At 40.6% G+C, this 14295-nt stretch overlaps 1 protein-coding gene across 1 annotated transcript in view; it reads right to left on the reverse strand.

Annotated features, from left to right (window-relative positions):
• Positions 1–5782: 5782 nt before the first annotated feature.
• CUL4A (cullin 4A) overlaps positions 5783–14295 on the reverse strand; it is an 84075-nt gene continuing 75562 nt past the window's right edge. Inside the window, exons 17-20 of the mRNA XM_067563659.1 lie at positions 12701–12806; positions 7956–8128; positions 6977–7129; positions 5783–6595 (exon numbers count right to left, since the gene is read on the reverse strand). Of these exons, the coding sequence (XP_067419760.1) occupies positions 6500–6595; positions 6977–7129; positions 7956–8128; positions 12701–12806 (528 nt within the window). The 3' untranslated portion in view covers positions 5783–6499. The remainder of the gene's footprint in view (positions 6596–6976; positions 7130–7955; positions 8129–12700; positions 12807–14295) is intronic.

The raw sequence follows: 14295 nt of genomic DNA on the forward strand, positions 1-14295 counted from the left end.
TGAGTCCTGCAGCGCCAGAGGCGCGAGCCTGCCTGCCTGGCTGCTGCTGCTGCTGCTGCTTGGGTCGCCGGGTCACGCGCTTCCTGGCTGGGCCGCTGTGCGGCTAGGCGCTGCTGAAAAGGCGGGATTGACCCATCGCCCCCCAATCCCCTCCCCCCCGGGGCACCAGCGCTATTGTCGTCCCTCCCCTAGGCACGATACCCCTAAACCTGGGCAGCCCTTGCCATAGCAGGGCTAACACCCCCTTACGGATGTTGGTCACATTTGCCCCAGCCAACCCTGCTTGTCAGGGCGAATCCAGCTTCTCCGGCCAAAGGGGCTGGGGCTGGCCGGGCCCATTATAGTTAATCATGTGGCGCTGTCAGGAGACGTGCAAGAGGCAATTAAGCTCCTTGGTGGAGTGAGATCGCTGAAACAATAGGAGCCACCGACCAAAATCCAGGCCACACGTAAGGCTGGTGAGCAAGCCCAGTGGAGTGGGCAGATGGTGTTTATATGAGCCGGGAGCTGGTTATAAATGCTGGAGCTGTGCTCTGAGCAGATAAGAAGTCAGTAGTAAAAGAACAACTTGTGTGGGCCTGAGAAAAAGTGAAGCCAGGGCTTTTTGGGAGGCATGCTGGCTGGGAAGGTAGACAGGGAATTTTGAGCAAGGAAATGGACTCATGTTTGATTCCTCCTATGTGTAGGGAGAAAGCATGTTGTGTACATTCTTTGTAAATAAACAGGATTGCATCAAAAGAATTGTGGATTTCATCAATATCTTCTTAATTGGAAACAACCTACAAGATTCTGACTTGGATCTAACTGGGACACACGTACCTTACAGTAGCACCCAATACCCCCAAATTCATCATTCATATATGTTGTGATATTTCATGCAAAGTATGCCATGTGAGATATATGAAAGGTCATGATCTGCTGAAACCCATTGTTCTGTCAAAATATGTATCTTGTTAGTGTGAATGAAGTTGAGATTTTGCTGTATGGCTGTTATTGAAATATTTGTGGGTGTGGGAGTTGCCCACGGCTAGCTCTCTAGTGATGACAACAAAGGAGGTGACCAACAGCCAGGCGGGCGTTGAATGATCACCAGCCATTGACCAGCTGGGGAATAGTTAGCAAAGGATTTACAATTCAATGACAGTTGTGTAAGCACCACATAATGGGGATTGTTCAACTGTGTGACTCAGCAAGGCCCATCAGGATGTGGCTAGTATTTTCCAGGCACATGGACTGAGGATATAAAATAAGGGACAGTGGCATTATGCGATTCCTTTTCTCCTCCCCATCCATGCTGAAGGCAACAAGAACACTGGGAAGACAAAGACTTGAACTGAGGAGATTGGTCCCAGGCTTACAGGGAAATCTCCCTGCAACATCCTGTAACCTCCCTGCAACATCCAGTGGGGTGAGAAAAACTGCTTGATCCGAATGCTGCTTAGTCTAATAAGGCTTAGGATTTAGACTATGTACTTATTTATTTTCTTTGGTAACTATCTCTGACCTTTTCTGCCTACCACTTACAATCACTTAAAATATACCTTTCTGTAGTCAAACTTATTTTAATGTTTTATCTTAACCAGTGAATTTGTTTGAAGTGCTTGGGGAATCTGCTCAGGTTACAAAGGCTGGTGCATGTCCACTTTCCTTTAATGAAGTGGTGAACTAGTTAATAAACTTGCACTTCTCAAGAGACGGGCTTGAGCAGTACAAGATGATAATATTCCTGGGGTGCAAGGCTGGAGGCTTGGGTTATTTGCTGGTGTTTCCCTGTGTATAGTTCATGAGTATTCATGCATCTTAGCTGGGTGTGCCTCTGCATGCTGGTGGCTGAGTGATAACAGCGCTTGGAGGGGTTTGCTGCTTGTCACTGGCAGAGTATTGTAAGAGACAGTCCAGGCTGAAGAGTTAAGCGGACACAGTGGTCCCACAGTTCCTGGTTGTACACCAGGGATCTTGTCACACTAACACCTTGGACTAATAAGGGAAAACAATAATTATACTTAAGTTAAAGCTGAAACTATCTGCCACTTCCTCATCCAAAAATCTGCTTTAAGAGAAGATTTGCATCGCCTCCCACAACCCAGTAGAAACTCAAGGTTCATTTTAAGATTGAGTCCACTTTATAAAAACAAAAACCACCACATATTGGAAACTATGGAAAATCAGAAGTTTTAACTGAGCTCTATTAGTTCTGGCAGCTTTTCATTTTCCCTTCTAGCTTTGTATTTAGAGAAGACACAGAACTTATAGTTCACAGGTGGCATATTAGAAATGTGAGCTACAGCACATTCACATTATAGTTGATTTCATATGTCTGATATCACACAATATTCCATCAACATAAATTATGGCAGTATATGGAAAGTTATCTGATGTGGTCTAGCTATTTGAATATAGAGGGTACACTAACTTTTTGTACAACTCATAGAATCTGTATGCAGTGTTGGTCCCAGCATATTAGAGAGACAAGGTGGGTGACGTAATATTTTATTGGACCAACTTCTGCATAAACTCAAAAGCATGTCTGTCTCACCGACAGAAGTTGGTCCAATAAAAGATATTACCTCACCCACATGGAATCTTTGTGAAGTATGGAAATGCCGCAGTCTGCTTTTGCCTAATCAGAAATTGTTAAAAGGATAACCCTAAGGAAGGTCAAGTCTATACAATTTCTGCATGATTAAAAGGTAATGAAAGTTTTGATAGTCACTGAAGAGATGATCCTGTAATGGACAGATATGTATGTTTCATAGCTCTAGGTTAAGGGAACCTAGCTGAGGTTGTTTGGCTGAAGTTAACTGCACTTTTGCATAATTAAAAAAAAAAGGCGGGGTGTGGATTGTAATGTGGAATCATAGTTCAGGATTTATATATTTTTCTGAAATTCGTAGAATATTTGATGCAGACTTCTTTGGCTGACCTGGTATGAAAAAGGAGCAAGGTAGTGTTAGCCAGAGCATACATGTGCTACATGAATAGCTCTATGTTATATAAATACCATGTGTGTGTGCGTGCACGCTGGGTAATCATGCTAAGTTGTACAATGCTTATTTTGTTCATTTATGCGTAGGCATGTATCCAGTGACGCTCTGGGAGACATATAGCTCAGCACTTGGCTTAAGCAAATACAAAAACTGTCAAAAGCTAGATAGACCAGTTTTATGAAACAACGGTACGATGAAGTACAAGGAAATAATGAAAGATGTATGAATGCTTTGTATTAGGGAGTATCTTCATGCCTCTTAACATTTGGAATTTAATATTCAAATGAAAGATGGGAAAGTACAAGGAGGCTCCAAAGACAAAACTGGCTCATTAAACTTCATGTGCTCTGTTACTTGTAAACAGCCATGCAATAAAAGTTGGTTCATTTAAGGGGGCATTTGGGAAGCATCGTCTCTGTGTAAGGTGAACAGAAAGGCACTCCGAGACTTCAATTCCCAGGAATGATTTGGTGATGTATTACTTTTTCATGTACCCTAGTGCTTTGTCTTTAGACAATAAATTTGGCTGAGCTTGGTTATTTGGTCTCTTGAACATTCTTAATATCAAGATGCAAGTATAATCAATTAGTTGGCTATATACCTTTTAGTCAATAGAAATGTGTCGTCATAAAAATTGTCAGATGCTGTAGTGGAAAAGAAGATATGGAGCACAAGACAATCACTTTCTAATATGATTTTCTCCTGCCCAACTTAGTTAAAGGATATCCTCTCTCTCATGCTTCAGTGAGAACTTTAGAACTATTTGTTTTACCACTGAAATTCTATTTCTAGTTATATCTTGTATTACAAATCGGTATCAATACATTGTGGTTGGGTGTTTCGGCTTCTAAAACCCCAGGCCTGAGAGCATGTGGGTTTCATGGTGCAGGGAATGAAGGAGAGTCAGTTCTGCCTGACCCTACATCACTTGGTCACTCTCCACATCATGGATGCCCTTACTAAGTTAATCAGTCCTGGGAGAGAAACCTTTGTTCCTCAGCTGCTTTTTTACTGGTCTCTTTCAGGTAGTTGAGTTAACTACTATGGCTTACAGCCAGCATGTGCGCAGCTGGCGTGCTTCAAAATGACCTCTTCCAAATACATGAAGAAATAGTTACACCTCCTTTTCCTCCTCTCTGCCCCACCCTTCCATCCCCACCAAAAACAAACAAAAAACCCCAAAAAGCAAAACAACTCCAGAAAACCAACCCCTCTTAAAGTCCCGTCCCTCACCCCCCCCAAAAGAAGCTAAACTGTGGTGGAAATCATTGTAAATCTGGTACTATAATCAGACACAATTTTTACAGTATTATTACTATAAGCCATTTATATTATAGTGGCATAGAGATTTCATAACCTTCAGTCTCTATGTCACTGCAACAAAAATCTTCATTGTGATGCAAACACAAGGAATTATACTGAAACCAACTAATTTCACATAAGTCACTAAACAGTAATGACTCCGGTCACACATGTATTTGTTTTAAAATGCTTATCCATTTGCTTGGTCTGCAAAAATTCTAACAAAAAATAAGATTCTCAAAAATCATTTTTTTTTATTGCTATACCAGTGAGAGTAATTTGGTTAACAAGTACAAGGCTATAGGTATGTTGTTCTTTTTAATTACATAGCTCAGAATTCTGACAATAACATTGCTTCCACAGGCACAGCCATTTCACTTGTTGATGAAAATATATCTTCTAGTAATAGCATCAATTTTTGTTAATGATTTTTGTTTGTTTTAATCAAACAATACTATTCAGGAAGTAAGAGTTTATATTTTGGGTGAAGGTCAGGGAGATAATGTAGAGAGCATTGTTCAAACAGCATATATTACTGGTTTACTATCCATCACTGACAGGTCTTTAGTCTAATGAAACTTCTGCCTGTTACACTTCTGTTTTTATTACATACGTCTTATTATTTTAAAACACCAAAAATACCAGTATATTTTAGCAAGCTGACTGTGGCTGGTTTTGATGTGAATAGGAAATAAATCAATTAGTTAAAAGGCAGGTCTGCTAAATTAATACTCAATGACAGATTGAGATTAAGTGCCAGATTCACATTGTCGCTAAGAAATTAATATTTAAAACACATCAGAGGTTTTATTTGAATTAACTGAAGATATAAATATTAAAACAAGTTAAAATATAAGTCTATATTAAATAGCTTTTAAATATATTTATTGTACTAAACATATGATGTGGCGTTTGGTTTCTAACACAGAGGAAAGAGAACAAAAATAATTCAAAGAATGCCATACAATTAGTGACACCAGATGACAGAATGAGGACTTTAATATCAAAACCAACAAGAGGTCAGCTTTTAGCAATGCATACTTAAGAAGGGGTGATGGATTTATAATTTATGCACAAAATCACATTACATAAATTTAGTAAGTTATTTTCAAGAAAATATTGCTAAGTTAAATTCTCATTAGGCCAAGATCAAAACTCCTTTGGTAGCTTTTAATCGGAATGAAACATCATTATGCAAATCCTGTAAAATAAAATAGAGGCTTGTAAATATTACCACAAAAAGGTATCTTTCCTTATAGTTACAATTATCTAACAGATCTACATGTCCTTCATTCTTTAATTCAGATCAACTTACATATATACAGTATGTAACAGAGAACTCACAAAATCCTTAGTCTCTCAAGACAAATCTATGCTTTCACAATATCAAGACTGTAAAAGCCTTAAAAATCTTTTCTCTTCTTGTGTAGAGTGCACTGCACAATAATTATCCTTTATGTATCTCTCTAAAGGCAAAACTAAATTTTACTGCAGTTTTACATAAACAGTGATACAAATCAATTACCCTAGAGCAAAAAATTCCACAAATGAATACATTAGCTAAGTAATCAGACAGCTCACTACAGACATTTTAACACAGTTGTCCTCTTGGCACTTCGAAGATTTTACTTCAAAACCTGATTTATCCAAACCAGACTGAAGTTTAATTTTCTTTCAAAATAGTTTTAAACAAGCATGACAACAGTATCGTGGTGCATAATTTCAAAAATTCACTGAGTGTTCACCACAAGTGTTAATCAAATGAGAGGTTTTAAAATATACCCAAGTAATTTTTGTAGCTAAAGAATGCAGCATTAAGGGTCTTTATGGGTGTGCAGTCATGAACAATTACATACGTAAGCCAGACTTGCATCTGTCACAGAAAAATAGAGAATTTTTTTTTTTTTTACCTTCCCATCCAACTTCAAAAGTTAATTTTAAACAAAGTAGAAGAAACAAATCTTGAAGAACTCAAAATAACAAATGGAAGAAACTAAAAGAAATAAAAATGTGCCATTTAAAATCACTAAGGAGTCTGGACAAGAATGATCCAAGAAACATTTCCTTTGCTTCTCTTCCACACCAGTGCATGCAACTGGTTGAATAGTATACATCAACTTGAAATCTGGTAAAAGTAAAGTCTGAATTGTCCTGAATACATATTCTGGTGGGTTTTGTTTCGGTTTTTTAGGAAAAAAGAGTTCTCTCCATTATGCAACATAGTGGTATTGATTGGGGTTGTCTTTGTCTCTCTCCATATAGTCTCTATCTATGAGAGATTCAATCCTTTTTTTCAAGTCTCCAGGCTATAAGAAAAGATCATATTGATATTATATTTAGTAATGCAAATGAAATATAAAGTAGTTTTAGTTTCAATCCCATTATAGTAACATGAGGACAGTAATGTTTATTTTAAAAATTGACAACTATAAATTGTATAACAAAATACATCAAATTAAAAATGCATTTTAAAAATTAAACTCCTGGTAAAACCTGCTGACTTTTTTGTTCCGTTAAACAAAACATATTTTAACATTTGGATCTTGATTTTGATTCAACCATTAAATCCTACACAATTTACTAATTTTCTCATCTTTTACCAAGGATATGAAGAATAAAAAAATTAATAAAACCAGGTATTTTAAAACAATTCTAGTACGGCTTGAAAGAAAATTAAGTTCATTTACCTTTACTGGAAATTTAAGCTGATTATACAATTCAGAAACAAGAAGGTTATGACAGAGTGTCTTTCTCATCTTCATTATTCGTACAATAGCAGCATCAATCTGATATTGTCTATCTTGAAACACTCTTTCAGTTGTGCTAACCTGTTCCTCAACCTAAAAGATAAGGCAACATGCATCAAACCATCTTTCATTGCTGATTACTCTGTCTCTGAATGTTTGGTTAAGCTTTGGGGAAATATATAAGTAATGTGTGGAAGGAAGCATTCATTCTTCTCTTTCTAACAGCAAGCACGCATGCCTAGAAATAGGGCTTTGGGATGTCCTAATGTTAAAAAAACCCAAAGATACAAATTAAGCATATGGAAAGCAAATTCACATATTTCTTATGAAAAGTTAACTTGATAAACTAAACTACAATTAAAAACCAACAGTATTTCTTTAATTAAAAAAAATCAATACAGATGAGGTTTCTATGGAACCTTAATGTATATGGGCCTTCTGAAATAATCAATCATTCCAGGACTATACTTTTCAAGGGGTTGTGTATGCTAAAGACAAGGAAAACAACTGGACATGCTAATTAAAAGATGTCAGTCATGCTGACCCCAATAGTTGAGATCCATTCCCAAAGATATTCACAGCAAATGAGGGGATGATAATGATTTCAGTAACACTCTTCCTTCCAAATAAAACCAGTCGATGTGTTAACATTACTTTTGTTCTGTTCAATCAATGTAATGTCAATACTTCAACTACATTGTCCATATAGCTAAGATGTATTGAAAGTATGTGAGGTCACATCAATTTAGGACACAAATGGACTACCAAAAAGACTAGAAATATTACTTCCCTCCCAGAATGTGAAAAATATTGCTGGAAATGCAGACACTATCAACTCAGTCAGGACCTGTAGGTAAGTAAGTCATAGTATCAGTTTAATCAAAACAGATGCAAAGAGTAAGAGTATTTTAATACATACGGTTTCTTTCATCTGGATTTGATTGATCTTTATTCTAAACAATTTATGCTTGAAGTCACCATTAAAGATGAATTTGTCTTCATCTTCTACATCCTTGCCTTTTGGATTTTTAATCAATACTCGAGCTTTACCACAGGCCAAAGACTGCAAGGTTCTTCGTAATTCACTGTCCTCTGTAAATAGGTTAAAAATAAAAACTGACGAATATTTAAATTTGAAATATTAAATTGTTAATTTATAAATAAAATTTAAAAAACATTCCTCCCTTTCTGAAATGTATTGCTAATAATTTCTTCTAACTCATTTCTAATTATGCAGTGTAATTCACAACTTTAACGGCCTAAACCTTCAGATCTGACTCATATGTAAGCATTTCAACACTGTACAAGATAATGAACAAAGACATGGCTCCAGCCTCAAGGAGTTTACAACACAAAGACCAGAGAAGAATGTATTTGGAGACTTAGAGATTTAAAAAAAATAAATAAATTGTGTTACCCTGTGCTTCATCAATGGGTACTGTGATGGTATGAGTATGTTCTAAGGTGAATATTGTGTTAAAACACAGCTGTTGATGCTACCAGAAAAACATTTATAAAGTAAAAACAATACAATATGGAAGAATAAGAAAACAAGGACTGTTATAATGAATCTTAATATGTAAAGTACCAAGTCAAAAGCAATTCAGGTGTTAGGCAAAACAAACGTATGTATCCCAGAGTTCCTGGTATCAGCTGGAAGCACCATTACTGTCGGGCTGAGCCCCTCCCCCCTCCTGCTTCGGCAGCAGTGACAGCAGCTCCTCCTCGCTGCTGTGTGAAGCCTGCCCAGAGCAAGGAGCAAAGTTGATAGGTGAAAGGCGGCTCCTGGCCGCCAGGATGGGTCATCCCTTCCCAGGCTGTGCTGTCCCCCCGCCCTCCAAGGCAAGCGCTTGCAGTGGTGCTGGAACAATTTGTATAGTGGGGATGCTGAGAGCTATTGAACCAAACTGTAAACCCGGTATATGGTGGAAACCTCTTCAAGCCAGGGGGTGCAGGAGCACCCCTACTTCCAGCACCTATGGCCGCTTGGTCATGCTCTGCTCTCTGGCTCTTGCTCCTGGCCCTCCACCCCAGGCCCTACCCAGGGCTGTGTGTACAGGCAGTGTGCATTGTGAAGGTGGTGACTGGGCGCCAGCCCCCAAATTTCCCTGCTGCCTCTCAGAGATCACTTATCTCTGCCTCCCGGGGTGCAGCTGGGACAGGGATAAGGGGTCCTCGGGAGGGCAAAGCATATTGCACCCCAAGCACTGGGGATGCAGTTTATCACTCTGCAGCTGGCAGCAGCCAGGCTGGGGTGTGTGGGTGTTTTTCCTCTGATACCTTCATTTTGTCTAACTTCAAAACAAAAAGAAAAACAAAATCACCTTCATTGAACATCCCATTTTAAAAATTAAGAATTGCAAAGTTTCATTTTAATAGTTTGACAGCCCTGGAGACTGATGTCCTAATTATCCTCAGAAGAGGTGCACATAGGTATTTTCCTGCTAACGTGACTCAGCCTAGAGCTAGAGAGCCCAATTCTTAGATTAGATGGTAGTTCAGTATAAAGCCTTCTCACATTGCATTCATTCTACTGAGACAGCCACCAAAGGAGCTAATTATGCAGTTTACGTACTTATGAGCACCTGAGTCCCATCAATAGCACCCTCACAGTTAGGAAACAGGGTGGGCAGTTGAGTCCCACTAACCCTAGGCTTGCATTGCTATGTAAACATAGCCTCTCTGGTGCTCCATAGAAGAGGATGTAAAGGGTGAGTGGCTGCAACACTCCTTCAGTTCCTTCAGCAAAACAGAATCCAGCTGATACAGGACTGTGTAGTGTGAATGTGTGTTGGGGATGGTGATAAGAGAAAGATTGCTTTAGGTTGGGGCCAGTGTGTACAATCCCAAAGAACATAAGGTGGACCTTGCATCCTTTGAAGTGTGAAGATCTTTAGTGTGGAAATTGAAAAGATTGCAGCTTTTGAAGGATAGGTCCTTGATGGTTGTTTAGACCTCTTTGGGAATACTGCAACCAGGAGGCCCTATGCATAGTAATCGATGTTGCCATGGTGAAGCTGTATCTGAGGCATCCAGGGTGACTTGTAAGGGAGGAGCAAACTAATTACCCCTGTATCACAACAGCTTTGAATTCCTCCTTGTGCTCCTGTGAGAGTCTTGAACTGTGAAACTTGATCACAATTCAAGAAGTTCTTCTTAGCCAGAAATGCTCGGTAGCTCAATATGGGCATTTGTAAGCTGGTCTGAGGAACAGGTCTTGCGCTGTCAAAGAACTCAAGTTTCTTAGGGCCCTTGTGCCATGGTGTTATTTTAGGTGTTCCCTACTGTTTGGACATCTCATAGACAACTGAAATTACCAAGGATCCCGGTGTGGGGTAATTACAGAAATACTCAAACTCCTTTGAGGGGACTTGGTAGCACCTATCTGCCTTATTTGAAGTGGGTGTCACTGAAGCTGGGTTCTGTCATAAGTCTCTTGCTGGTTCCAACAGGCCTTCATTTATTTGCATTGCCAGTCTACCAGAGCTTGAGGAGCACAGGATGCCGAGAAGTTTGTGAGACTTTTCCTGCATTCTCTCTGGCTGGGTTGGAACAGTTAGGGTGACAGCCTCATCAGGCGAAGATGACAATATCACCATTGAGATAGGCTGGACATCTGACTCTTGTAGACCATCCTGCTTTATGTCCGGTTCTGATGTTGAGATATATAGTGGACCAGCTGACCTTCCTGAGGTGGATTAAGAGGGGAAACATACCTGGCTTTGGAGGCAGGAGACCCAATGAAGTCTTTCTACTGGTTTGCATCACTGAAAGGGCTCAACATGGCCTTGATTGCTTAAACTAGGAGTATGGAGAGAAGGAAGATAACATGAGGGGTTCAGGGATGTTCTCTGGGCTCCCCATTGGAGTAGCTTGGATCATAGGGAGGAGAATGTGGCAAGTATGTGGGTGACATCTCTCCACTTTGCTCAGATGTGGAGAAGGAGAAGGAACATATTTTCTTCTTAGGTTGAGCAATTCTCTTAGGAGTTCTACTGGACTCAAGGGTATCCTGCGCAGGAATTGAGATGGCAGCTCCAGATGGCACCAAGACTAGGAGCTTCCTAGTAGTTAGTTGTCTGCAATGGTGACTCCAGCAAGTTGATTACTGTCAAGTCACTCAGTACTGTGAATTTCATCTGGATTGAGAGCTTGTCCTCCATATCAGCTGGTAGCATGGTGGGTGCTATGAATGATGGTTTGAAGCACTCTAGTGCCAATACAAGCACTTGGATGCCAGTGCTGGGTGCATGAGTGGTGGGTGTTTTGTGACCAATGCATTAGTACTGGTAGAGGCAGGAACAGGCTCCTAAAGCAGTGCTGAGGTCATCTAGAGACAAAATGGTGCAGGGACATGAGCGGGATTCAATCTGGGCCTTGAACTGCCCCCTGCTTTGGACCTACTGAGTGCTGATGAGGGAAATGTGTGTCTCCAATGAATCATGCTGAGAGCAGTGTTCTTTCCTCCCTTTCTCCTCATAAGATTGAACTTAGGATGGTTTAGAAGCTCACTGACTCCAGTCAACAAATGAGTCCTGGAGCTCAAGGTAGATCTGAGGTTTACTGGAATATTCACAGAGACTGTCTGAGCCAGTTTGGCTGTTTTCTCCTCAGGCTCATATAGTGCTCTTATAGATCTCTCCATGAGAAAGTTTTCAACAGGATTCCCTTTCTTTGTGTGTCCTCTTTGAAAAAAAAGGAAACATATCAAGCACTTATCTCATGTATGTGCTTCACAAAGGCAGAAGAGGCATATGGAGTGTCCAGTATTGACAGGAATAGCTACCTGACAAGAGGGACAGTACTTGAATCCTAGAGATTTCAACTGCGCCGTATCCAGGGAGTCCAGTAGTGGGAGCATCTCCAAAGTTGAAGACCTTTGTCTTCTCTTTTTTCTTTAAAAAATGCCAACAGGCTTAACTATAATAAGCTAAATATATTAAGGTACACTAACTAAAAACTAGAGAAAACAAGCACACAATGTGCAGAGGTGCAGACACTGTACAGTAAAAAGTAACTGGAAGGTGATTGTAGCCGGTCTGCCCTTTACGCCCTCAATTATGGAGTGCCACAGGGCATGTGGGCCAAAGGCACAGACTCAACAGGCATTGGTATTGGTATTAAAAAAAATTTGACCTTGTGCCCAGGGGGTACATGTGTACCACAAGTGGAATACACGTGGACAATCACTCAAAACTATATTAATTCAAAACGCCTCCTCCCCAACCAAAACTAATGCAGTTGTTCTAAAAAGGTCATTTTTAAAGTATGAAATTTGAAACTACAATAGAAACTTGACAATCTGAACATTTTATAATCTGCACAGAAAAAATGGGGTCTTTCTCTACTTCTCAAAGAATTTAAAATGCTATAAGTGAGGTCTTATGTTATTAAGAATGCACAAGCTTTACAAAATATACTACAGATCATTTACTAATACATTTATGAAGTATCAATGTTATCTACCAAGTATTAGAAGTACATTTTGCTTATCTTTTTGGTATTTACATACTCACTGATTCACAAATGTCCTAATAGCCATTTAAAAATTACTGAAATTAGCAAAATTCTGCTTTACTTAAAATTAGACTTTCACATCTAGAGTCATATTTAGAAGCTATTCAATGAAAGAAAATTATGAATGCATGAAGTAATTTTTCATACCTACACCAGTAGCCATTTTAATTTCTTCAAAAATAAATTCATCTCCTTCATTAAACATAAGCAGCACTAACGTCTGGAAGAGTGACACGTGAAACTCTTTCTTTCCCTGCAAAGGGAACAAAAACACCAAGTAATTATAAATGATTTCTAGAACCGTGCTTAACATTTAGAGTGTCAACTGTATCCTATACAGTGTTAAACTTCAAAAAGAAAGAATGGTTACTTACCTTGTAACTGTTGTTCTGCGAGATGTGTTGCTCATGTCCATTCTGAATGGAGGTGTGTGTGTGTGCCACATGCACTGGTGTTGGAAGTTTTTCCCCTAGCAGTACCCATAGGGCCGGCTCTAGCAGCCTCTGCAGCGGCACGCATATGCGCTCACATATATGGTGCTGCCAGCCCCGTCCCTCTCAATTCCTTCTTGCCGGAACTCCAACACAGTCATCGGAGGGTGGGTTGTGGAATGGACATGAGCAACACATCTCGGAGAACAACAGTTACGAGGTAAGCAGCTGTTCTTTCTTCTTCAAGTGCTTGCTCATGTCCATTCTGAATGTAGGTGAGTCACCAGCTGTACCTCCGGAGGTGGGCGGAGTTCACGGCTGTGAAGATTGCAGAACTGCTCTGCCGAATCCCGCATTGTCCTGAGCTTGCTGCGTGATGGCATAGTAGGACATGAAGGTATGCACAGACGACCACGTAGCGGCCCAACAAATATCTTGAATAGATAGGTACATGCACCAGTTAGGCCGCCGAAGACTCTAGTGCAGGGGTGTCAAACATATGGCCCGTGAACCATTTTTGTGCAGCCCGCAGCCTCTGTAGCCACCGCCGAAGAGGGGAGGACGCGGTGAGTTTTGACGGCGGCAGCTCTGATTCTGCGACCTGCTGCCGAGAAGAGTCGCCGCCTCCTCCTCTTTTCTGCGGCAGTTCACAGCGTCATAGCTGCCACTGAAAATGGGCGGAGGCGGGGAGTTTTTTCGGTGGCAGGGATACCGTCGGGAGTTGCTGCTGAAAAGGGGCTGTTGCTGCGCTGCCGAAAAAGGGAAGATGCCCTGAAATATTCGGCGGCGGGTACTGCTCCTAAGTATGGCCCAGCTCGGGTAGAATTTATTAAAATGTGGTCCGCCATCATCAGTGAGTTTGACACCTCTGCTCTAGTGGAATGAGCTGATAGGAATGCTGGAGGGGCAGTCCCAGAATGTTCATAGCAGGCACAAATGCAGGCTGTGATCCAGGATGAGATTCGCTCTGCGGAAACTGGTTTGCCCTTCTTTCTATCCGCAATTGCCACAAAGAGCTGCGTGGAGCGGCGGAACGATCTGGTTCTATCGATGTAGAAGGCCAGAGCCCTTCTTACATCGAGTGAGTGCAGACACCTCCCTTCACCGGAGCTATGAGATTTAGGGCAGAATACCGGCAAAAAGATGTCCTGGTTAACATGAAAGTAGGAGACGATCTTAGGGAAGAATGTCGGATGAAGGTGGAGCTGGACTTTATCCTTGAAAAACACCGTATAAGGCAGCTCTGAGGTCAGGGCCTCAATCTCCGAAACTCTGCATGCAGAAGTGATTGCTACCAAGAATGCCACCTTC

This window comes from Emydura macquarii, unplaced genomic scaffold, assembly GCF_026122565.2.
Source record: "Emydura macquarii macquarii isolate MOO-44397 ecotype Brisbane River unplaced genomic scaffold, CSIRO-AGI_Emac_v2 contig_2531, whole genome shotgun sequence".
Classification (NCBI taxonomy): Eukaryota; Metazoa; Chordata; order Testudines; family Chelidae; genus Emydura; species Emydura macquarii.